The 24,884-nt window shown below is 39.0% G+C and overlaps 1 protein-coding gene across 3 annotated transcripts in view; it reads left to right on the forward strand.

The window, feature by feature from the left end:
• Positions 1–24,884, forward strand: part of CTTNBP2 (cortactin binding protein 2) — a 170,232-nt gene that overhangs the window by 67,945 nt on the left and 77,403 nt on the right. For 2 of the 3 annotated variants that reach the window (XR_009735897.1, XM_061414021.1), the window contains exons 3-4: positions 2,515–2,736; positions 17,259–18,891. Coding sequence is in view for 1 of the 3 variants with exons in the window: in XM_061414021.1 (XP_061270005.1) it covers positions 2,515–2,736; positions 17,259–18,891 (1,855 nt within the window). In the remaining 2 variants the exon portion in view is untranslated. Of the gene's footprint in view, positions 1–2,514; positions 2,737–17,258; positions 18,892–24,884 lie in introns of those variants that run through there. The other variant, XM_061414022.1, reaches the window with a different exon arrangement.

Below are 24,884 nucleotides of genomic sequence, written 5' to 3' on the forward strand. Positions count from 1 at the left end.
TCCAAGAAGTTATCTGCACATTCAGCTATTCCTTTTTTTTGGGAAAGGGCTCTTCAAACTCAGTATTATACACATTTCAAGTCCTTTTTATTACACAGTATCCTTAAATATTAATACTTTTATATTGATCTGCCCTTATTAAAAGTAATGTGGTACATTCAAGATTAAGAACTCTGCTACAAAGAAAGATGTACTAAGAAAGGTAGACTTCTTACAATAATGTTAAAAGAAATACTTCCATAGTTGAAAAATGAGAACCCCTGCTTAAAATGTAAGTTTCAGCAGGGGACCTATATAATAATAAATATGGATGCTAAAATGAGGACCAAGATGCCAGATTTTCAGAAGAAATTTGAAATCCACATTTGACTTTTAAACTCCTAACCCACATTGAGGGTATAAAAAATCTAATTGTTGGAGATTCAAGAGAGAAAGGATTTTTATCCAGGGGCATTTCTCTGGAGAGAATGCTGTGCATCCTGCCCCATCTAGTTGCTTTTCCCTTCATCTCAGGAAGAAGTAGTTTAAATTGGTTGTTAAAATGTAAGTTTCAGCCGGTAAGGCCAGTTTATCGACTGAACCATTCAGGTAGAGGGCTCCTGTTCCCCTCACTTCCATCTTCATCCTTTACCTCTGGTCCCTTCCAATCTGGAGAGGATGAAAATAACTAGGAAAGACAGGGAGAAAATTGAATGAAAGAAGACAGGTTTTCTTAAACACTTCCTTCCCAGGTGGTGCAGATCCTAGCTGGGGAAGAGAAGCCATCATACCACTGAAGTTGCATATTCTAAAAACCAAATTGAGATTTTTATATTTTAAAGTGACTATAGGTATTATTGGAGAGGGCAATGGCACCCTACTCCAGTACTCTTGCCTGGAAAATCCCATGGACAGAGGAGCCTGGTAGGCTGCAGTCCATGGGGTCACTAGGAGTCGGACACAACTGAGCGACTTCACTTTCACTTTTCACTTTCATGCATTGGAGAAGGAAATGGCAACCCACTCCAGTGTTCTTGCCTGGAGAATCCCAGGGACGGGGGAGCCTGGTGGGCTGCCGTCCATTGGGTCACACAGAGTTGGACATAACTGGAACGACTTAGCAGCATAGGTACTATATCAGATAGAAATGATTAGAAAAACCGTGGGGACTATCCCAAGTGTTCACTCAGGGGTGGAAGATGAATCACCACATTGAATAAAAATTAAAAGAAAAAAGTTAGGATAAAAGGAAATTGCTTTTGTAATTGCATCTCTAAAATAATACTTATTTAGTGCATTGATTATATAATTGAAGAATCTAGAAATACCAAATGTTTTTTGACTTACAAACCACTTTGATTTTTTAAGTTTAAAATAATCCTCTGAAAGATAGCTTAAATTTTATGGTGAATTGGACTTTTCTTAAATTATATTTTCTAATCTGGTAATAGGAAAAGAAATGTTACGTTTTCTCACTTGTCATTTGCATTCGTGTTTATCTACTTGTTGGCTTGCTGATAGTGGTCTTAAAATGGAAAAGTTGAGTTGGTCAGTGCAGTTGGTTTAAATTAAGGAAATGTATGTAATATTTCTTTAGAAAACATCTTTGACATTTTGGAAAATTAAGCTTGATTTATTGAAAAGTAATTTAGTTTTTCCACTGGCAGTGGCATAGAATAATTTTTTTCTAGTAGCTATTCCGAATGACCTGAGTTAGGAAAACGTTGCTCATTTTCAATATATTCCTAATACTATTTTCCTGCTATTTTCCATTTTATGCAAAGGCCATTGTAGGCTAATTATAGAAAATTGCATTTAGTGCCAAGTGGATGTGAAATTAACTTTGACGCTGATGGACTGACATTTAAAGTAAAATGAGGTTACATTCTTTCCTGGGATTCTATGAACTATATTTTAATGTCCTTCAGTTATGAGAAGACATTTGCATCTTCCTAATTTTCTGGGGTGTTTTTTTTTTTTTTTTGGTAGTTGGTCACATTTCGCAAAATGTGAATGTTGTGATTTTTGACATTAAAAAATTCATGAAATATTTTCTTCAAATATTTATAAAATTCTTTCTGACTATACAAAACTTGGAGATTTATATTTTGTGACTTAACATGGTGAAGATTATGTGAAATATAAGTTCTATAAACATTATTTTGCCTGTTTTTTATTTTTTATTATAAAAATTATTTTAATTGTTGATATTTATTTTACTTTAAATGAGAAAAGACTGCACCTAAAATTCAGAACCTTGAAGGGGTCTGCATCATGAGAAAAAAACTGTTTTTGCATCTTTTGCAATTTAAAAGACTATATTCTTAAAGGAAGAACTTTTGAACATAGCTTGGCAGACTGGCCAGGGTTTGAGGTCACAGTCTCCTTACTTCTCACCACCTGACATCACACGTAAGCCATGACTCATGACGGTTGTGAATACCATTTGGAGCAGTATCTACAAAACTTCATATAAATATTTTTCTGTATATTTTCATTTCTTTTCCTGAATACATTCCTCTGATTTTGTTCTAGGCTCGAAGGAAGGAGGTATTTATCCAGGAACGGTATGGGAGATTTAATTTAAATGACCCATTCCTGGCACTACAGAGAGACTATGAAGCAGGTGCCAGCGATAAAGAGAAGCCAGTTTGTACCAACCCCCTCTCCATCCTCGAAGCAGTCATGGCACACTGCAGAAAAATGCAAGAAAGGATGTCCACACAGCTGGCTGCTGCTGAGAGCAGACAAAAGAAGGTATTGAGACTTTCCAATAGTCTTTCTTCCCATAACACAGTGTAGAATGAGGAGACCACTTCCGAGGTGGTGGTTTTGTTCTTAAATGCTGTATTTTCAGGAATGCAAAATACCGACAAATTATGGAGACCCTTCTCAAATGTAACTCAAAAATAACACTAAATCATAAAAGAAGTATGAAAAATTATGTTTCTTATAATAGTTACTATGATGCTTTCATTAAAATAGGGATTTTTGGAGGGAGAGTCTATTTCCTAATGCCCTAAGGCATGCTTAACTGCTCAATGGGTGATCCAGTAATGCAACCAGGACTGATCATATGGTAGCATCCCCAACTTTCTTTATCTAGCTTCTGTCTCTTATATTTCTTTGCAATTAGAAATTATTATTATTTTTTAATGAAAATAGTATGAGAATAGAATGAAAGTTTGCTTAGTATAATGCAGTCTCACAACATGTCATTTGAAGTTCTGGTTCGTCTCAAACTCGCCTCTGGGGTCTGAGTGTCTGCTGCAGACCTCCAGGCTCCTGCTCACATGTGTTTCATTAAAACCAACCTCCTCCGCCTGCCTCACCTCCCCCAGCAACACAAATACACATTTATTGCACTGAGCACATGCTTCAAAGAGTCCTAAGCGATGAAAGCTTTCTGTGATCAACCATAAGGAAATAGAAGTTTAAATTTTTTGTCCTTCTGATACACTGCTGAGACGACTGATTCCCTTTATTTGAAAAGAGTGAGGAAGAAAGAGAAGGCAATGATGTCTGGTATGATTAGGATTAAAAGTAGTATGTTCTTCCAACCATTATTAAAACATAAAATAAGTCTTCTATTTGTCCTTTTCAGAGAATTTGTTATAGCTCACATTTAACACCTGATTAACAGTTAACCTGAATGCACTATACTATATAAATATTTATGATGCTGTCATTATAAATTAATGACTGTGTGGGCTTTCTCCCTGTAATTATTTCTTTGCAGTAATATATATTTGCTGGTGCTCTGGGATAGGTGTTGAATAAAATCAAACCTTTGCTCAGTATGCACATGGTAGAAAACTAAAGCATGAGTAAATAATAAAGAATAGACGGTCTTCCCTGCATGTGAGACCGAATCACACCGTTTTACTCTGGGCTCTACATACCATCTACAAAGCCCTGCAGACCACCACTGAGATCTCTAGAGCTTTTCAAAAATCCCCACAAACCACATAAGCTAAGAGCCAGTGTGTTTCCGTTGATGTCACTAAGGCTCACTTGTATGTCTTGGATGAGACACATTTCAATTACACTCTTAATGTGTCAAATGAGCTATTTCATAATAAAGTACGTCTGCTGGGGTTGTGCTGTATTATCAAAAATCAAGAAAATATTTTGTTTTTGTTGTAGTTTTCATCCAATACATACAATGCATGCTTTACCAAATTTTACTTCAGTTTTGCATTTTATCTATCATTATAAGAGAGGAAAAAAAGTTGAATCAAAGCTTTGAGTTCAATTCTGAGTTGAATCAAAGCTCTTATTATCTAGTTGATTTTTTTTTTTTTAATCAGCTTACATCCTGTTTGTTTCTGAATGCCTGGGTTATTTCCAACCTGGCTGGAAGTGAAAGGAAATTGTTTCTGTCCTATGGGTCCTGAGAGGCTGGTATGGAATGAGCCAATGATCTGTCTCCCACGTATTACGGAGACACAGAGGTCCTTTATGGCCACATTGACTGGCTGTGCCGTCTCAGTGAAGGGTCTTTCTGAATGGCAGTGCTACCTTTTGTCCCTAAAGGATATTCTATCCAGTAGCCTGTAACGTGTGAGGAGAGTAACTGTTTGTACTCTAATCCTGGATCTTTATTTATGAAGAAAATAAGATAACATAGCGGCTGATAAGACCAGAGTCATTTCAGCAATAAAATTACCTGTCACCTTTACTCTTGAGAGTAAATATAGTAACCAGACATCGTCAGGTCTCTTACATGTAGAATAAATGGCAGCTTTAGAAATCTAAAAGCATTAAGACACAGAAATCCTTTATTTTAAATGAACCCAGGTCATCAAATCACTGCCAGAGCAAAAGTCAGGGAAAGCAAAGGTCCGATTATCTTCAGTTCAAGTATTTATTATCTGACATGGGCAGAGCTCTGTGGTGATTCTAAGACATTTGGCCTGAACACTGCTCTGCTTGGCCTCTCTAGGCGGGAGAAGCTTAGCACTCATTCATGCATTGGTTCCTGCTGAGACTACTAATAGGAGGGTTAACTGGTAATTTGCCTGCCAGGAAAATTTGGGCAAGAGTCAATTTGGCAAATGGACTGAGCCTCAAGCCACTTTGCATAAACTAATGGGTAATCATCATGGGGAAATTTGCCTCTGGTAATATACCAGTTAGAGGCAGTAACCCAGGTGGTTATTATTTGGGTTTTTACTTTTTATCTTGTGCATCATCTGGTGATACAGCTTCTGTTCTAATTTATTTTCAGTCATTTTATTCATACATAGTATAATTTCTAGCCTGGAAATAGAAAACATCTTTTAATTTGAGCAGAGCTTATAAAAGAAAAAAAGCAAAAATAACAACCAGGAAATTCAGAAGGGGGCATTTTTTTTCACCAGAGGAAAAACTCAAAGTAGTTCTGTGTATTAGATAGAGCTCCTTCTAGGTAGGGCTTCCCTGGTGGCTTTGCAGTAAGGAATCTGCCTGCAATGCAGGAGATGCCGGTTCTGTCCCTGGATTGAGAAGATCCCTTAGAAAAGGAAATGGCAAACCACTCCCGTATTCTTGCCTTGGACCTCCCTTGGACAGAGGAGCCTGGCAGGCTGCAGTCCATGGGGTCGTAAAAGAGTTGGATATGACCAAAGCGACTAAAAACGAAACAGAAACAACCTCTTAGGTGGCAGCTCAGCACAGTGAGGTCAGTTGCATAACAGTAGATGCATCAGGCAGAATGTGTAGTCACAAGCAGTTCCAGTATTCATGGAGTTCATCGGAAAGAGCATTTATTTGTTGGCTACCAGCATGGTAGAGCATGGCTGGGGGAACTCGGGGACCAGCTCTTAGCAGCCAGCATCTCTGACAAATGCTCACTGTAGATCTAATCTGCAGTGGCTGATCCTTCTACTGAGCTGGATACTGAAGCTGGCTGATACCAGACGCACCACTGCCATCACTGCTCTGGGTCTTGGGTGGTGCTTCCCCTAGCCCTGCTTCTTTGCGTCACTTGTTTCCTAATTGATGCCTAAGAGTAGGTGCATTTGATTGGCCAAGCTCAGGCCACATGCGTTCTCCTTAGCTACAAGACCAGGAAAGCAACTATTGGCTGTATTTTAACTACTACAGGAGAGAACCATCAGTGCAAAGTTCCCCTGACATAGAAAGGAGTCTCAGCTGTTAGTCAACCAAAGAAATGATGAATGCACCAGAAAAGAGCAATGAAAACATGTTTTATTTCATATGTCTCTTTCTTCACATTGTAAATAATTGTAATTCATTTTGCTATTTGTACTCAGTGTTTTGTGCTTCATGGTTATAACATACAAATATAATTTAATTTTACATTGTTTTCTAGACTTTTGTTCAAGGATAACATGGTAGAGAAACATCTAAAATAACATTTTTAGGAAGAGTATATCAGCTTCTTTGTACATGAGTGATTGTTTTCAACTCCTTCCTGAGTCTGTTTTTGTATAACTCATTATTACAGTTCAAAATGCATTTTGACTCCCCAGGGAGCACTGTAGAGCAAGCATTAAGGGGAGCTGGAGACTGAGATCTGCAGCTTTGAGCCAGGACATGTAGGGGAGAATAGTTTCCCTTATCCATGTCTTCTCTTGAAACTCTAGATCAAGAGGAAGGGGCAGATGAGAAGTGCAGAGCCTAACAGCCGACTGACTGGTTGTTACAGCTCCAATAAGGAAGAAAATCTCCTGCATCTTACTGTTATGTACTTGTTTACCAGGACTGGGCAGTTGCCGGTGGGGGTGACCCTGTAGAAAAGAGGAAGAGGGTGCAGTGAGTGTTAAAAGATTTGAGGGAGCATTAAGAAATATGATTAGATGTCATAAAAGTGTTTTGTGATTGTGACAGACATGCAGTCTGCTTTCTCCTTTTACAAATGACCAGAATTGCTTTCCTCTCTCTTTTCCACTTCGAATTAGAACTAATTGCCTTTACATTGCTGCTCCGCTCCCTCCTACATAGTTTTCCCTTTCATTCTGGAAAAACAATTGTTTGGTGCCTCTTCATTCATGGCTCCCAGTCTGGGTGCTATTCTTGGAGGAACCACCCACTTTCTCACTACCAGTGAAGCTGTGTTGGCTCTTCTAAGCTCTTCCATACAACTTGCTGCTTTTTTGCAAAAGGCTTTGGTGATACTCAGAGAAGGCAATGACACCCCACTCCAGTACTCTTGGCCTGGAAAATCCCATGGATGGAGGAGCCTGGTGGGCTGCAGTCCATGGGGTCACTAAGAGTCAGACACAACTGAGCAACTTCACTTTCACTTTTCACTTTCATGCATTGGAGGAGGAAATGGCAACCCACTCCAGGGTTCTTGCCTGGAGAATCCCAAGGATGGTGGAGCCTGATGGGCTGCCGTCTGTGGGGTTGCACAGAGTCGGACACGACTGAAGCGACTTAGTAGTAGTAGTAGTTGGTGATACTGCTCCATGCAAAATTTCCCCTGAGCCATTACTTGAAAGTGGTTGTGAGTAGATATAAATTGGACAGTAGTATAGCAGAATCAACTGGAACTCGGTAATCTTTATACACAAAGGGCATGGTTCCTTCATAATCACAATTGAATGCAGTTGAATTGGGGAGAAAGTCTGTTCCCAGCCCTAACCATCAGGTCCACAGACCCTGGATCACTGCTCAAAATTGTCCCAGATTTGGCCTTTGAGAGCCCTTTTAAGCTACTCCTTTTGATATATTCCCATAATTCCTATAGCACATTCTTATTACAAAAGGATTTTTTTTTTCTTACAGGCTATCATACACTTGTCTTATCCCAACCCCTGGGATTAGCTATTACATACAGGAGCTGTTATTTTCATTCCTTTCTAATGGAAAGTAGAAGTGAATCTAGAGCTAGGAAATTATGCATACTTATAATATTCATAAACATTTTATATACACACATATCTGTATCTTCATTTATCTGTAGTGAGTTCATACTTACTGACACCTCTGATTTTAATCCAAAGGGTACATTCTTATCCTTTATTTAGAACTAGCTCTTCCAACAGTGAGAAAGCTGTCAGCTATTATACTTCACTATATTACTCATTTACTGCAGCCTAGAACCCACAGGGCTTCCCTGGTACCTTGGCTGGTGAAGAATACGACTTCAATGCAGGAGACCCTGGTTTGATTCCTGGGTCAGGAAGATCCCCTGGAGAAGGGATAGGCTACCCACTCCAGTATTCTTGGGCTTCTTTGGTGACTCAGATTGTAAAGAATCTGCCTACAATATGAGAGACCTGAGTTTGATCCCTGTGTTGGGGAGATGCCTTGAACGAGGGCATGGTAACCCACTTCAGTATTCTTGCCTAGAGAATACCCATGGACAGAGGAGCCTTAAGGGCTGCGGGTCCATGGGGTCACAAAAGGTCAGACACGACTGAGTGACTAAGCACAGCGCAACACAGAACACAGAATCCATAGCACTGTAAAAAAAGCAAAAATGCAAACCTGAAATTCACTATTGTTTATCCCCTTTAAAGAGATATTTACATTAAATCTCACTTTAAAGTAAAATTTGCATAAGTGCACAAATTGATGTTTTAAAAATGCATATACTTGTGTAACCTGTACCTCTTAAAAGATAGAAAATATTTCCATTACCACTGAAAGTTTCCTGGAGTATCTTCTCAATAATTATCTCCACCACTTCAGGCAGCCACTGAACACGCCTCTGATTTTTTTTTTTTTTTTATTGTGGATTAGTCTTATCTCTGTACTGCAACTTTAGGTAAAAAAGATGACTGCAATGAAATAATGAGCCTTCTGTGTACAAACTGTAAGTCTTTCAACTTTGTTTTTATTTATGAAAATTGTCTTGTCTGTTCTAGATTGTTTGCATTTCCATGAAAGTTTTCTTTGAAAGTTTTCAGGGATGAAATTTCATTGACCTTTAAATATGTTGAGAATTGACATCTTTAACAATATTGAGTCTTCCAATCCATGATTATAGTATTTCTCTTGATTTGTTGAGATCTTTGTGGTTTCTTTCAGCAGTGTTTTATTGTTTTTAGTTTAGTAGTATTAAATGTCTTTTGTTAGGCTTATTTCTAAATATTCGGTGCTATAATAAACACATTATTTTTGACAAACATTTGTTGCTAGTGTGCAGGTACTCAATTGATTTTTGCATGTTGACATTGTATCCTGTGATCTTGCTAAACTTGCTTATTAGATTTAGCAGTTGTTGTGTATATTTTATATGATTTTGTAGGTAAATAAGCATGTTATCTGTGAATAAAACCCATTTTAATTCTTCCTTTCCAAATTGCCTACCTGCCTTCCCCTTCTCTTTTCCCCATCATTTCACTGACCAGAGCCCAGAACCATCAGAACAATGTTGATCAGAAGCAGTGAGTGAAGACTTCAAAGGCCTTTCCTTTCCTTAGGGAGAAAACAGGCTGTTTAATGGTTAAGTATGATGCTAGCTGTGCTTTTTTATAGATGTCTTTTATCTCATTGAGGTTTCATTCTATTCTTTATTGAGTAGTTTTTATCATGAATGGGTTTTGAATTTTGTAAAATGGTTTATCTGCATCTATGGCTGTGGTCATGATTTTTCTCTTTATTTTGTTAATGCGATGAATCTTACTAATTGCTTTTCAAATATTAAACCAACTTGGATTCCTGTAGTTAACTTCAGTGGGTAACCTTTTATCATTCTTTTTAAATATTACTGGATTCAGTTTGCCTGTATCTTGCTGCAGAGTTTTGTTTCTGTGTTCACGAGTGGTAATTTTTCTGTGAATTTTAAAATAATTCTTTTGATATGAAAGTAATTCTGGATTCATAAAGGAAATTGGAAGTATTCCCTTCTCTTTTTTGAAAGAGTATATATAGGTTTGGTTTTGATGTTTGGTTGAAGTTACCCTCATATGAGTTGAGGGTTTTCTTTAGGGGAAAATTTTTATTTGTAAATTCAGTTTCTTTTGAAGATATAAAGCTATTCCATTCTTTTACTCCATCTTATGTCAGTTCTGAAAGTTGTATGCTTCAGAGGAATTTGATTTGTTGAATGTTTTGACACAAGGGTTTTCATCATTATCTTTTTAATGTTCATTTCATAGTGTTACCCCATCCTTTATTCCTGTTATTTGTGTTTTTTTATATCTGTTTCTTAATCTGTTTTTTTTTCCTTTTTTTTTTAAATTTTATTTTATTTTTAAACTTTACATAATTGTATTAGTTTTGCCAAATATCAAAATGAATCTGCCACAGATATAAATGTGCTCCCCATCCTGTTTTTTAACAATGTTAATGATATTTTAGATTAAAACCAACTTTTGGCTTTGTAAATTTCTCTCTCGTTTGTTGTCTCTTGTATTTTCATTGATTTCTTACCTGTGCTATTTCTAACCTTTGTTATTTGTTTCTTTTCACTTTGTATTTTGTTCACTTTTCCTAACTTTCTAAGGTAACACTTAGATAATTAATTTGAGACAAAACTTTTAAAAAAAATTTTACTGAAATATAGTTGACTTACAATATTGTGTTTAATTTCTGCTCTATTAGCAAAGTAAAACTCAGTTATACAGTTATATTTTCATTTTCATATGCTTTTCCATTATGATTTTACCACAGGATATTGAATATAGTTCCTTGTGCTGTACAATAGGAATTTGCTTATCCATCCTATATATAATAATTTATATTTGCTGAGGCAACGCTCCCAGCCTCCTCTCCTCCCTCCTTGGCAAGCACAAGTCTGTCCTCTGTGTCTGTGAGTCTGTTTTTGGTTTGTAGATAGGGTCATTTGTGTCGTACTTTAGGTTCCACATGTGAGTGACAGCCTATTGTATGTCTTTTTCTTTCTGACTTCCTTAACTTAATGTGATGATCTGTAGGTCCATCCATCCATGTTGCTGCAAATAGCTGAGGCCTGGCGAGCTGCAATTCATGGGGTTGCAGAGAGTCGGACACGACTGAGCGACTGAACTGAACTGAATAATTAGCAGTAACAAGCATCTTTTCATGTGCCTGTTAGACATCTGTATGTCTTCTTTGGGAGACAACTCTTCTAAAGCAATTATCAATGTAATTTTCTGTGTATTTTCTGCTTTATCTGCCTTTGAGTACTCCTTTTGCACTACATCCAACAAACTTTGATATATTATTTTATTTTCAATTAGTTCAAATGTTTTCTAATTTCCCTTGTGATTTCTTCTTAAACTTCTGTACTATTTAGAAGTGTGTTTTAATTTTGAATTTTGGGGTGTTATTAATATCTTATTGTGATTTATAATTTAATTCTCCTGCGGTCAGAGAGTATATTCTGTAAGATTTTAGTCTTGTAATTTTTTGTTGGTTTTTAATAGTGCAACGAGTGTGTCATCTGTAGTCCTTGGGTGTTCTGTTCCATAGCATCAGTCAGGCCAGGTGTTTTCCATAGTATTATCCACAGCTACTATATTCCTGCTGATATTTCAATCTAGATCTTTAGCAAGATATGATTGTTATTAGAAATTTGTTTATTTCCCCCTTTACTTCTGTCCGATCTCGCTTCATGTATTTTAGAGAATAATTCAGCCATCATCTATAATGTAGTTTCTCTGTATGTAATGTGTGTTTTTCTCTGGCTGCTTCAAGGTTATTTGTTAGTTTTGTTTTCATTGGTTTTACTATGATGTCCTAGTTATGGTTTTCTTTATATTTATCCTGCTTTGGGATTTCTGAGCTTCCTGGATATATATATATATATATTTTTTTTTAAACCAAATTTGTGAATTTTGGCCATATTTTCTTTTAATATAGTTTTATTCTATTTCTGGAAATCCAGTTCTGTGGAATTTAGACCACTTTATATTGTCCTACAGTGAGATGCTCTTCACTTTTTCAGTTCACTTTTATTGTTTCTCAAAATTGGATACTTCCTTTTGCTCTGTTTTCAAATCATCGGTTTTTTTCTGTGCTTTTTTAATTTTCCTCTTTCAAATCTTCTATTAAGCTCATTAAGACATATTTTTTCCATTTTAGATATTATTCTTTTATAGATTTTCCATTTGTTTCTAGTTTCCATTCCTATGCCAAGACTCCCATTTTGTTCCATCACCACGACCGTGTTTTCTTTGAAAATGGCTGCTTTAGGGTTCTTGTCTGCTAATTTCAGTAGAAGTCACCTTAAGCTCAGTTTCTATTTGAGTACATTTATCTTATGGATCACTTAAAACTTTTTTTGCATGTCCAATAATTTTTTAATGCATACTAGACATTGTGGATGATGTGGTACAGAGACTGTGGAGTCTGTTATCTTCCAAAGAGTGTAAGTAGTTAACCTGATTAGATTCATAGTCTAAACTCTGACTTTTTGCAGTTGGCGATAGCTAAAATATTTGCTCATTTCTGTTAGTCGCTCAGTAGTAGCCTCTGTGATTAAGTTTGGACTCTCTCCTGTGCTTGCATGCTAAGTCATGTCCATCTCTTTGTGACCCTGTGGACTGTAGCAGCCAGGCTCCACTGTTCATTGGGTTCTCCAGACAAGAGTACTGGAGTAGGTTGCCATGCCCTCCTCCTGGGGATCTTCCTGGCCCAGGGATCAAGCCCGTGTCTCTTGCATCTCCTGCGCTGGCAGCAGGTTCTTTACCAGTAGTGCCACCTGGGAAGCCTGGACTTTCTCATACAAACGTGTAACTCAAGAGTCTACCGGTGACACTGGTGAGGGTAGTTGCAGCAGCTTTCATTTCATCCTCTGGCTCCTCAGGCCAGCATCAGGGATGCTTTGTGCTTGAGCTCTTGTTGTCAGTGCTGTCAGGACAGGGAATAGCCCTCACCTGAAAAGCTGTCCATGGCACCCCACTCCAGTACTCTTGCCTGGAAAATCCCATGGACAGAGGAGCCTGGTAGGCTGCAGTCCATGGGGTCGCTAAGAGTCGGACACAACTGAGCGACTTCACTTTCACTTTTCACTTTCATGCATTGGAGAAGGAAATGGCAACCCACTCCAGTGTTCTTGCCTGGAGAATCCCAGGGACGGGGAGCCTGGTGAGCTGCCGTCTATGCGGTTGCACAGAGTCGGACACTACTGAAGCGACTTAGCAGCAGCAGCAGAAAAGCTGTCCAAGGGCAAATCTCATCCAGTGCTGTTGGTTTCTTTCTAACGGGAGGGTATACTCCTTTCCTATTTCTGTCAGTTTTATTGCTCTCCAGAGTCTTCAAACAGGTATTTTCTTAATATTGTTTCAAGGGTTTATCATTATTATCTGCATGAGTAGGTAGTCTAATAAAAGTTGTTTCACCATTACTGATAGTGAAACTTTCTCTGATGTACTTTGTATTGTTGTAATTACTGTCTGACTTATAAAGACATCATCTGTGTGTTTAGTACAGTCCATTCTCTAGCTCCTTGTTTGCATGTAAATGTCTTTTCACAGGGAAAACACTGAGCAAAACTGATGTTTTGAAATAGCACAAAGCTAACACTTTTTAGTGCCACACACAATGGTAAATACATGTGTTGCCTTGTTTAATCCTGTAATGTAGTCACTATTTTTCTTCTATTGTGCAGTTAAAAGAACCCTCCTTCAGAGGGAAAACTTACCAAGGTTACACAGCCAAGAAGGTGGGATTAGAACTTAGTATTGTACTTCTTGGCTTCCCAGGTAGCAAGTGGTAAAGAATCAGCCTGCCATTGAGAAGATACAAGAGATGCAAGTTCAGTCCCTGGGTCAGGAAGATCACCTGGAGTAGGAAATAGCAACCCACTCCAGTATTCTTGCCTGGAGATTTCCATGGACAGAGGAGCTTGGTGGGCTACAGCCCATGCAATCACAGAGAGTCAGACATGATTGAGCATGCACGCATGCTGTAACTACACTTCTTACTCTTTAAAACAGAAGAACTTTATTTTTGGGTCAGAATAGTCAAGGACATTTTTTAAATATAAAAATTATTTTTTGAGTTTTGGAGTACATTTATGTGCTTATTGGAAGGAGCAGATAGAGAGGGGGATGTTTAATGTTGATACAGAGCAGTGTGGTCACTAATGGAGCAAGTCAGAGGTGACAGGAATAATGAAGTTAATTGTTGAAGAAAGTCTGACCTTCAGCAGTTGGAAACATCTTTCCCTTAGAGTGAAAGGAAGGATGAATGGATTGATATGGCCATAAAAACGCTTAAGGGAGGAGACAGGATGTGCAGGGAATGAGTTAGTCTGAATGTTCTTGATCAAAGAGTCTGTTAGGGGAGACTGAGAGTCACTTGAGTTGTCATTGGGTGAAGTATTGGGGAGAATGACAGAGGTTTAAATATCCCCTGAAATAGTAAATGGTAGAGGAAGCTAAACAGAGTTAGGTAGAGTGATTGATGATGGGGGCTCAGAACTCAGTTGAGTTGGGAGCCATGTGTAGTAGGCACATCAATTATGTGATTTTCTCTGTGCTCTGCTATCTGTAGTGAGATTAAAAGATGCATGTTTGTCTGAGATAGGATTTATAAGGCACGAATGATGGAAGAACACAGATAAAAAAGACTAATGGCTGCTTTTCTAGAAGTATAGTTTTCTGTTTAGATACCTGAGATTAGTTGAGTTGATTAGATTAGAATTGAATCTTTAATTCGATTCTAAAATGTAAGAGATGGACGTTGTTTCAAAAATAGAGTGAGACGACCCAGTATAGAAATACCATGGGCTGCATGTGTGGTGGGGTGAGGAAAACTTGAAACAGTTGGAGCCGTAAATGAATGCCAGGATCCTGACACTGACCCACTGGACCACGTCAGGGAAATCACTGACTTGTCCTCCATTTGGCTGTTCTGTAAAGTGCAAGTGGCCCTTCAATTCTAGAAGACAATGTTTTTTTTTTCCACATCGAGGTAGGTTATGAAAATCATATATTTTAAAAATAAGATGAAAATTGACCTGATTTGTGCTTTTTTCCTACATTGGTTGCTATAAGAATTTGGAAGGGGGAGTAATACAAAACCTATTGAATATTTTCTCTATACTTCTAACTTTCTGTATGTCTTCCATAGCAACTTACTTTAATGCATTTAGAAGAATTAAAAGTGCTTTAGCTATGAATAAGTTCAACTTTCTGTGAGGCACCCAGATGAATAAAATACAGGTATAAATCAAGTATAGGACAGCACTATTGTTCTTCAAATATTACCTTATCTACTTATGAAGTCAACCCCCAAATTTCATATACAATAGAGTGTATGTGTATGGACAAGTGTCTCTGATTATTCTTGGGGAATTATTTGGATTCCTGATCACCTCTTTATAGGACCTATTGCAGTGCTATTCAGTGACTTCTTCAAAGCCAGAAGGATCCCCAAATAAATGAATAATGCCTCTGACTGTCCACTGGGCAGTGAGCCATTCTTTGCTTTTGGTCTCATGTCTGACTAAGGGGGATGGAGGAGTGGATTTAATGGTGAGGAACAGGAACACATTCTCAACTGATGGGTCATGCGAGCATTTCCTGTCTCTGTTATTGATTACTTAAAGCCAAGTTAAATAATTACTGTCTCTCTTGAGAGTATATTTGTGTTTAACCTCTGAGGATAGGTGAGTTCTTTCCATGTCTTTAATTGGGTAGATCTGCTTTTACCTTGATGATCTGTAAGCCCCTTTATGGGCCACCATGAAGACATTGTCTCTAGTTGGGAAGACAAGGCATGTGGACCCGCTTGGCTGCTGCAGCCCAGCTTGAGATGTATCCCTCACAAGCACTTCATGGTGCATTCCCTGGAGAGAAGTGAGAAACTTGGGTGAAGATGTTAGAATTGTATCTGTGTATCAGAAAGGCCCTCCCTCGGTTGTTTGGAAGATTGATGTTTCTATGAACTGTGTTAATTTCATTAATTCAGACACAGTAGCAAAGAAGACAGAGTCCCTGCCCTCATGAGTCCTGTTCTAGTTGGGGGTAGGCAGGTGCCAACCAAAGGGTGATTCACTAAAGGATGGAAAGGACTGTCTTCCACAGGGTGGTGAGGGCAGCCTCGCTGTGAGGGTGACAGTTGAGCAGAGGGCGGAAGGAGTAAAACAGCCAGGCTTTTGTGCCATTGGGTGTTTTGGTGCTTATTAGAAAAGCCCAGGTGGAGGTAAAAAGGTTTTTAAAATCTCCTTCTCTGTGCTGATCAACTAGGCAAATGTTGTTTTGAGAAGCCTAAATCCTAGGGTTTAAATCCTGCTCAATGAGCAGACAGACCCTCCTCCTGAAGGAAAAAGTGCTCTTCTTTCCAGGCAGATGCAGCCCCAGGCCTGGGCAGACAATGGTGAGAGCTGGATTTTGGTTCCTCTCACCCTTGCAGTACCCTAGTCCAGCATTCTTGCGTGGAGAATCCCATGGATGAGGAGCCTGAGGCCTACAGTCCCTGAGGTCACAGAGTCAGACATGACTGAGCATCTGAGCACCCTTGCAGCCGACCACCCTTGTGCAGTACACAAACTCCTCGGTGCAGGAGCCCTGTGTGATGGGTCATGGTGGAATTTCTATGCAGACAGACAAGACCAAAGACCCTGAGGCAGGATGACGTTCAGGAAACATCAGGGAGACCAGTGTCATGGGACCCAAGTGGGCAAAGGGGAACTGAAAGAAAGGAAGTCAGACTTGGGGTTCACTGATACTGATTATATTTTTTATTTGTTTGGTTGCACCACATGGCATTTGAGATCTTAGTTCCCCCACTACTGTTGGAACCTGTGCCTCCTGCAGTGGAAGCACAAAGTCCTAACCATTGGACAGCCAGGGAAGTCCCATGACTATATTTCTAATATTTCTTATATATGAGTTAAAATAACTTTCATATATGATTTTACATGACTCTTCCAGCAAATCCTCACTTGTAACCTCAAAGTAGATTGCCAAAAAAAAAAAAAGCTAAGTAATATGATTAGCAAGCATAGGAGTTTAGAATTTAACTGAAGTCCTCTGTTTTCAGCACTTTTCATTTTACAGTGCCTCAAAGATTAGTAATTCTAAGGCATTAAACATTAAAAATAAAAAGTTCTCTACCAGAGTTCTGTTTTTACAGAAGCAGACCTTTCTGAACTATGTGTTGTGATTTGAAGCATCAAATTACCCTTCTCCTTTTCTATAGTTAACTTACATTAAAAATTTTTTCTGTTGCTATGATTGAGATGTTTTTTATAAAACCATTAACATCTATTTTATCATTTTAATGAGTCTCTAAAATATTATCCATCATCTCCCAACTCATTTCAGAAATCTCACGCCTTAGCTAACCCAGACCATACAGTTGTTATAAAGTTTAATACAAATCTCTCCCCATCTTTGGCTGAAAAGAATCCTCTGCCTATTAATCAGGGTTGTCCTGTGCATTTCTTTCAGCTGGAGATGGAGAAGCTTCAGCTCCAAGCACTTGAGCAGGAGCACAAGAAGTTGGCTGCCCGCCTGGAGGAGGAGCGAGGCAAGAACAAGCACGTGGTCCTGATGCTGGTCAAGGAGTGCAAGCAGCTCTCCGGGAAAGTCCTAGAGGAGGCCCAGAAGCTGGAAGAGGTAATGGCCAAACTGGAAGAGGAGAAGAAAAAGACCAGCGCGTTAGAGGAGGAACTCGCCACGGAGAAACGAAGAAGCTCAGAAATGGAAGCTCAGATGGAAAAGCAGCTCTCGGAGTTTGACACGGAGCGGGAACAGCTTCGTGCCAAGCTGCACCGAGAAGAAGCACACACCACTGACCTCAAAGAGGAGATAGACAAGATGAAGAAGATGATCGAGCAGCTGAAAAGGGGAAATGACAGCAAACCCAGCCTCTCCCTCCCCCGGAAGACAAAAGATAGACGTTTGGTGTCCATATCTGTGGCAACAGAAGGCCCAATGACAAGATCTGTTGCGTGCCAGACAGACCTAGTGGTGGAGACTGCTGAGCCCCTGAAGAAGTTGCCTTTGACCGTGCCCGTAAAGCCTGCCACGGGGAGCCCCCTAGTCTCCGCCAGTGCCAAGGGGAATGCCTGCCCCAGTGCCGCCTCGGTCAGACAGGGTATCGAGAGGCAGGTTTCCCACGGTGACTTGATAGGCTCCTCTCTGCCCACTGTCCCACCTCCAAGTGCAAACAGAATTGAGGAAAATGGACCGAGCACCGGCTCAACACCAGATTTAACCAGTAGCCCAAGCCCACTACCCAGTGCAGTTTCCCCGGCCTCCGGGCACACGCCCGCACCGCCTCCGCACAGTTTACATTCACCGAGTGCCAGCGCGCCTCTACATCCGGGTCTGAACCCACGCATCCAAGCGGCTCGATTTCGATTTCAGGGCAGTAATGCTAATGACCCAGACCAAAATGGAAACACCACCCAAAGCCCTCCATCCAGAGAAGTCTCTCCTACAAGTCGTGACAACCTAGTGGCCAAACAGCTTGCTCGGAATACTGTGACCCAAGCACTGTCGAGATTTACAAGCCCCCCGGCGGGAGCACCCCCGAGACCTGGAGCGTCCCCGACGGGGGACGTTGGCACCTACCCCCCGGTTGGTCGAACCAGTTTAAAGACTCCTGGTGGGGCCCGAGTTGACAGAGGAAACCCTCCTCCCATCCCTCCAAAAAAGCCAGGGCTCTCCCAAACTCCTTCTCCACCGCACCCCCAACTCAAGGTTATCATGGATAGCAGCAGGGCCTCCAGCACAGGGATCAAAGCTGATAACAAAACTGTGGCTTCGCCTCCTTCCAGTTTGCCACAAGGGAACAGGGTAATAAATGAGGAGAATCTCTCTAAATCTTCCTCCCCTCAGCTGCCACCAAAACCATCCATAGATTTAACTGTGGCACCCGCAGGCTGTGCCGTTTCAGCCCTGGCCACATCTCAGGTGGGTGCCTGGCCTGCTGAAACCCCTGGACTGAACCAACCTGCATGTTCAGAAAGTTCCCTTGTCATTCCCACCACCACTGCCTTTCGCTCTTCCATAAACCCTGTTAGTGCCTCATCCCGTAGAGCAGGTGCCTCTGACAGCCTCCTGGTAACAGCATCAGGTAAAGGGATTGAAATGTTATATCCTTCTTTAAGAATGTGGCCTGTTCTCTCACTTGCCTTCATTTCCTTCACATTGCCTTAAAACTTTTTTTTTTTTTAATCTGATACTTTTTTTTCTATTTCTTTCCCTTCTTTTTTTTTTGTGTGTGATTTTCTTTGAAGGCTCCAGGGTATGGTGATTCATCTTGCTATATGAATTGCGGTTTTGTTATGCTGAGTGCTTTCTTCTTTTAAAAATAACCTGAAAGCAGTGGTTTGGAGCACACGGAGACCATTAATTTAGAGAAACTGAAGCATTTCCATGGGAGGAAAGACTCATCTTTCTTATAAAATATTTATCTCACAAGATTTCACTATTAGCCATCTCCAGACAGCATGTGTTCAATTCTACCCCTTCTGAGATGGCTTATTTGAAAGAATGCTTTCAGGTAGTTATTAACACTACAGTCTACTTTGGGTTATCAAATTGATTAGAGGCGTTCTGTAATTGGTATATTCTGTGTTTTAATATCAGTTTGGTGTTGCCTTTTTTAACCTCAAAAATAGTGTGTGTGCTTATAAACCTCTATTCGAAGTTTACTTCAAAAGTTGTTTTACTTTGTTTAGCGCTAACACTTAAGCACAGATGGGTGACATAGCACGTGCGCTGTATTGGAGGTTTCCATTGCAGATGTGGTTCATAAAGTCACTGAATCTGGGACTCTTGAACAACGAGTTGATGAAGAACTAGATTTTTCCCTTTTTGTTTTATAGTGCTAAAGGAAGCATTGCTTTTTATTGGCATTTCTGGAGAAGGCAATGGCACCCCACTCCAGTACTCTTGCCTGGAGAATCCCATGGACTGAGAAGCCTGGTGGGCTGCAGTCCATGGGGTCGCTAAGAGCCGGACCCGACTGAGCGACTTCCCTTTCACTTTTCACTTTCATGCATTGGAGAAGGCAATGGCAACCCACTCCAGTGTTCTTGTCTGGAGAATCCCAGGGACGGGGGAGCCTGTTGGGCTGCCGTCTATGGGGTCACACAGAGTCGGACACAACTGAAGCGACTTAGCAGCAGCAGCAGCAGGTCTTCACTGACTAAAAGTGGCTCTAAAATAATGTTACAGTGCCAAAGTTTTGATGGAACTTTGCAGGGTCTCTCCTGCCCCAGGATGTTGGTGCTTAGCAGAGGCTGTTGGATCTGAATGAGAGAGAACTTTTAAGAATTAAAGGAAGATTTGAGCTGTGTTTTTTTTTTAAGATTTAGGGAGAAGCATAGAAATAAGAAAAGAAGGTAGCACTGTACTTGCTAATTATCAGGTAGTGAGAGCAGTGTAACAAGACTGCTTGTTACAGTTATAAGCTGTCTCCTAAATAGTCAATTCCTTGAGATGTTAGGTTCATACATTAAGGGGCAAAATTGGAAATTGGAAACAGCATGGATTTGATGTTAGTTAGGTCTGCATTGGAATCTAGGCTCTGGCATTTACAGCTCTGTGTTTTGGGTGATTTTTCTTGAACTGAGCAAATTTTCTCATCCTTCATATGGAGCTTATGCTGTGCATATTGGGGAATGTGGCTGTTAGGATTTAATATCATAACATGCAAAGAATGTGGTATTGAGCTTAGAGCAGCATGACTGATGAATAAATAGAGGTACTATTACTGCTTGTATTTTGAAAATTTGCTTTAGAATTGACTTCAGTGTTGCTTTGTGATATCTTATTTTTTAATCCAAAATGGTACTATTGAACTGGATGGCCTTTCTCACGGCCCTTTTCCAGCAAGTTAAATCTACCCTCAAAGGAGGAATTTTTGCTACTATTCAGGAGCATCAGAGAATGTGCTGTATGGACCTAAGGTACTCACAGAACACAAGTTCCAAAAATGTTTGGAGCCCTGGCAGTGCTGTTGACGTAAATGCATGGACTGTGAAACACAAAACACTACCTGTGATATGTAAATTTTTTCACTTAAAAAAAAAAAAAAAAGCCATCTTTGCTTTGTACCCTGATGCTTTGCCAGTGGCTGCCTGGGTCATTACTGTGCTCCAGGGTTCAGCTCCTAGAGCCCTTTGGTTTCAGTGGAAAAGCTTTAAAATCAGGATCCATGACTGAAGAATGTTTTGTCAGCAGCATGTAAGTTAACCTCTGGAGTCATAGAATTCTAGTCCATTATATATTCACCAAAATGACCTGTCTAGGATTTTGGATAAAAGAATCATAGCTCCTCTGAAAAAAAAAAAAAAAAAGCCCTTGCTCGTGTGTAGAAAGCAAGAGAGAATAAATTGTAGAACCAAAGAAACAGCAGTCACAGAAGATCCACGAAACTGGTTCCTCATTTGCTCTTCTCTGATTTTGCAGTTCGACCACTGCAAGGTTACCTTTGGTGGCATAACAGCCTTCCATGTCATTTGATTAGAAGATGTAGTTTATTAGGAAAAAGGAGGCAGTGGAATTTGTTTAGGTATCAGCAAGCATTTGCCGAACATCCAGTCTACTAGGGGAGATAGAAATGTTATTATAGTTGCATAGTTGGGGTGTTTAACTCAGCTGTGGATGTAGGTCAACAGAAACTTTGTGAATAAGGTAGAAGATTTCAACTCTCTTTCCACTTAGATGCCCCCCTTTTGGCTGCCATGCCCATTGCAACTTGGGAAGCACCAGAGTGCCCTCCATCCTGCTTCTTAATCTGCCTCGCCTGGGTGAGCATGTACCTCTCCAAAGCATAGGCTCATTGAAGGGTTTTCATCTGGTCAACAGTTACTAGTGTCATTATGATCAGAGTAGGAAACGGGGACACATGCACCTCCTAGATACCTGGGGGATGTGTGCTCCAGGGTCAGTGGTGAAAAGAGCACTGGGCTGAGTGTAAAGAGGCAGTGTTAGTCCATTTCTGCTCCTTTCTAGGTATTACCCTAAAGAGCAGATTCTCTCTGAGTCATTAGTTTTTTCATCTAAAAATGAAAGCACTGAACCAAAAAAGTAATAATAGTTCCAAACCAAAAAGATGTGTTAAACTTGCCTGTTGAATTTTTCAAGTAGTAGTTCACTACCTCTCCCTTCTTGGAATTCTGGATCCCATTATCTTTGAAACCCTAAAAATCTACATTTCTACATCCGCTTGTATCTATGATAAACAATTATGATTAAAGCACTGAAGAGAATTGCAATGACAAAGGATATCACTTTGATGAATTGTTTTGTACATTAACTCAGTTAGCCCTTTTAGAGCCAAATGTAAAATTTTTAAAGAACACTTTATGGCCAAGTGTTAACAGTTTTATTATTTAAGTAAAATTTAAATAATTCAAAATGTTTAGAATTTAAAGTTCCAAACAGATTAGAACTTCTTGCTGCTCCTGAACTTGTCACACGGACACATTAATTGTTAGATGAACAGAAGCCTAAACCAAAAATCACTCCGGGCAACTGAGTTTCCATACCCTTGAAATTCTTTTTTTTTTTTCCTTTTTCTTAAAAAAGTTGTTTGATACATTTTATTTGATTTGGTTCAGATTTTTTTCCGTAGGTAAACATGCATTAAAAATATTCTTCTCCATGTTTGATTGGCTTAAAGACTAAGTCAGAAAATGAGATCCCTCTGAGCTATGAATGAGATTAACCTTCTCCACACTCTGAAGCTGATGCCGGAAGCTGTTCTCAACTCCTCTGCTATTGCACGTTCTGTCTGTTCCCTTCATCACTGCATGTTCTGCAAGATGCTCACTTGTACTAATGTTTGCATATGACACTGTAGCTGAATGACATTTTGCTAGGGTCATTAAAGTAGCTATATGACTGCAGGTCTGTTCAGGCATTACTTAACCATTACTTAACCAGTCAACTAAATATTATAATTTTGATCATTGTGGGGAATTTCACATGAACAAAGTCTCATGGTGAAGTTTTATTTTTCCCATATTTATAACAGGATTTATTATAGTAATTTAAGCTTCCTGAGCCTGGAGAAAATTGGAAGTGGTAGTGGAGATAAAAAATGTACTTAAGAATACATTTAAGAATTTTTAACTTTAAGAATACTTGGTATTTATAAAGCGATTTTCATTTTTAAAGACTTTTTCAATATATTTAAAAGAAGAAAATAAGAGAATTGATATATATTCTTCTGGAGTCTTTATATTACAGAACTATAAGATTCTTGGGTGGTCTAAAGATTGAGAAATTTTTGAATAAAATATTTTGTCTTTAAGATAGCTTAGCATTAGAAATCAGATTTCCCAGGAAATTATATCCATAATTGAATATTTCCATAAAAAAACAGTTAAAATATATTTATATTTTAATTGTCCCAAATGGCTAGAATCATCTGAAAAAAAAGAAAAATGAAAACAAAACTCAAAAGAATGGCAAACTATTTAATATGTACCTGTTCATATTCCTAAAAGGATATGGAGAACTGAGGACCGCCCCCACCCCCGGTTTGAGTTGGAGATACTGAGGGAGCGAGGGGACGGGGCTGGAGGTTGGGAGGAAGGAAGGCGGGGGAGCTGGACAAGCAAGAGTGTGGGGTGGTCCCTCCTGTTCACAGAGAAGCACATGCCAGTGCCCTCGGATTGCCTTTGTGCTTGCTTTGCAGTCCAGGTTTCATACCTGGGTATTTATAATTTCTCTGTTTATTATCCATTTCTAATAAGTACTGATTTAATTTTTGTGGGCTTGTTTTTTTGTTTGTTTTTAAGAAAATACAAAAGGTAAAATGTACCAGAGAGGAGCCTTCTTGTAAGTATGAAGTAAAAAATGTTACTTTTGTAAGAAGAGCTAATGAATATCAATGGGAAAATATCATAGAGTTTAGATAAATATCTAATTTTATGAGCATTTGAATTTTAATGTTATTATAGTCTGAGTAAAAGCAATAAATTACCCAGAGATCCAAATAATTGAAGATGTAATATCCAGTTTCTAATAAGCAGTCAGTTTCATTTGTAGAAACTGCTTTGGTGTTTTTCTGAAGAATTTTTAAAGTTCTGAGGAATACTTTGATATTCACCTTTTTAATCTTTACTGAAATAATTTAAGGTCAGTAATTTAAGATTCAATGATAAGTTTATTATGTATTAATATAACACCCATGTACTCAGAATATTATCCTGGTACCGAGGTAGTAAAGATGCATAGTAAAGGAATATCATTGTATCTTAACTACAGAGACTGTTACTAGACAGATGTAGAAAGTGTACCCCAGGAGTGAATATGTGCACACATACCCCCATATACACATCAACTTTACTTTCAGATTTTTGGGGCTTTACTTTCAGATTTTAAGGAAGAAGGAAAAATGACTTATTTTGAAAGTTAACTATATTTAAGCCTAAAATACACTAAATACCTATATATTACATTAAATAAACATTTTTACTTTACTGTTTTTACAGCCTTTTGATCAAGGAAGAATTCAGAAAATTTTCCATGCTATATGCAGCCGACTTCACACACTTAACAGATTCTCTTCTAAAGCTGCTAAATACTGATGAGAAATCCTTACTATGATAACTCTTATGACTTTTGTTAAAATTATATGGTAGAGTGTCCTGTTTTGTTAGCTGATTAAAAGTTTTTGGTACAAAATGTGAAGATGGCCAGATGATATAGTCTTCCTTTGTGTATTGAGTATTTGTGCTGGTATATTCTATGTATGTTGTGCTTCTATTAGTTCTTAATACTTAATAGCTGGCCGCCCACTATTTTTCTTCCCAAATAAGGGAATTCAAAGAATGTAAATATTCCTTCACGGTATTTGGTCCATCTCAATGGTTTATATAAAATTTATAAATTAAGTACCTTGGAAACGTTGTAGAAAAAAGGAAATTTTCTGTTTTTTAGAATTATTTCTGTCTTGTGCCTAAAGATATCTTTCAGTTAATAACAAAACTGAGAAAATCTGTACATAGTTTTAAAATTCAGTTTGTTTTGGAATCCTGAGGAGGAGCTCGAACTTTTAAAACAAGACAGCCTTCTTGTTTCCTGAAACCAATCACCACTTTAACACTT

This window comes from Bos javanicus, chromosome 4, assembly GCF_032452875.1.
Source record: "Bos javanicus breed banteng chromosome 4, ARS-OSU_banteng_1.0, whole genome shotgun sequence".
Lineage (NCBI taxonomy): Eukaryota > Metazoa > Chordata > Mammalia > Artiodactyla > Bovidae > Bos > Bos javanicus.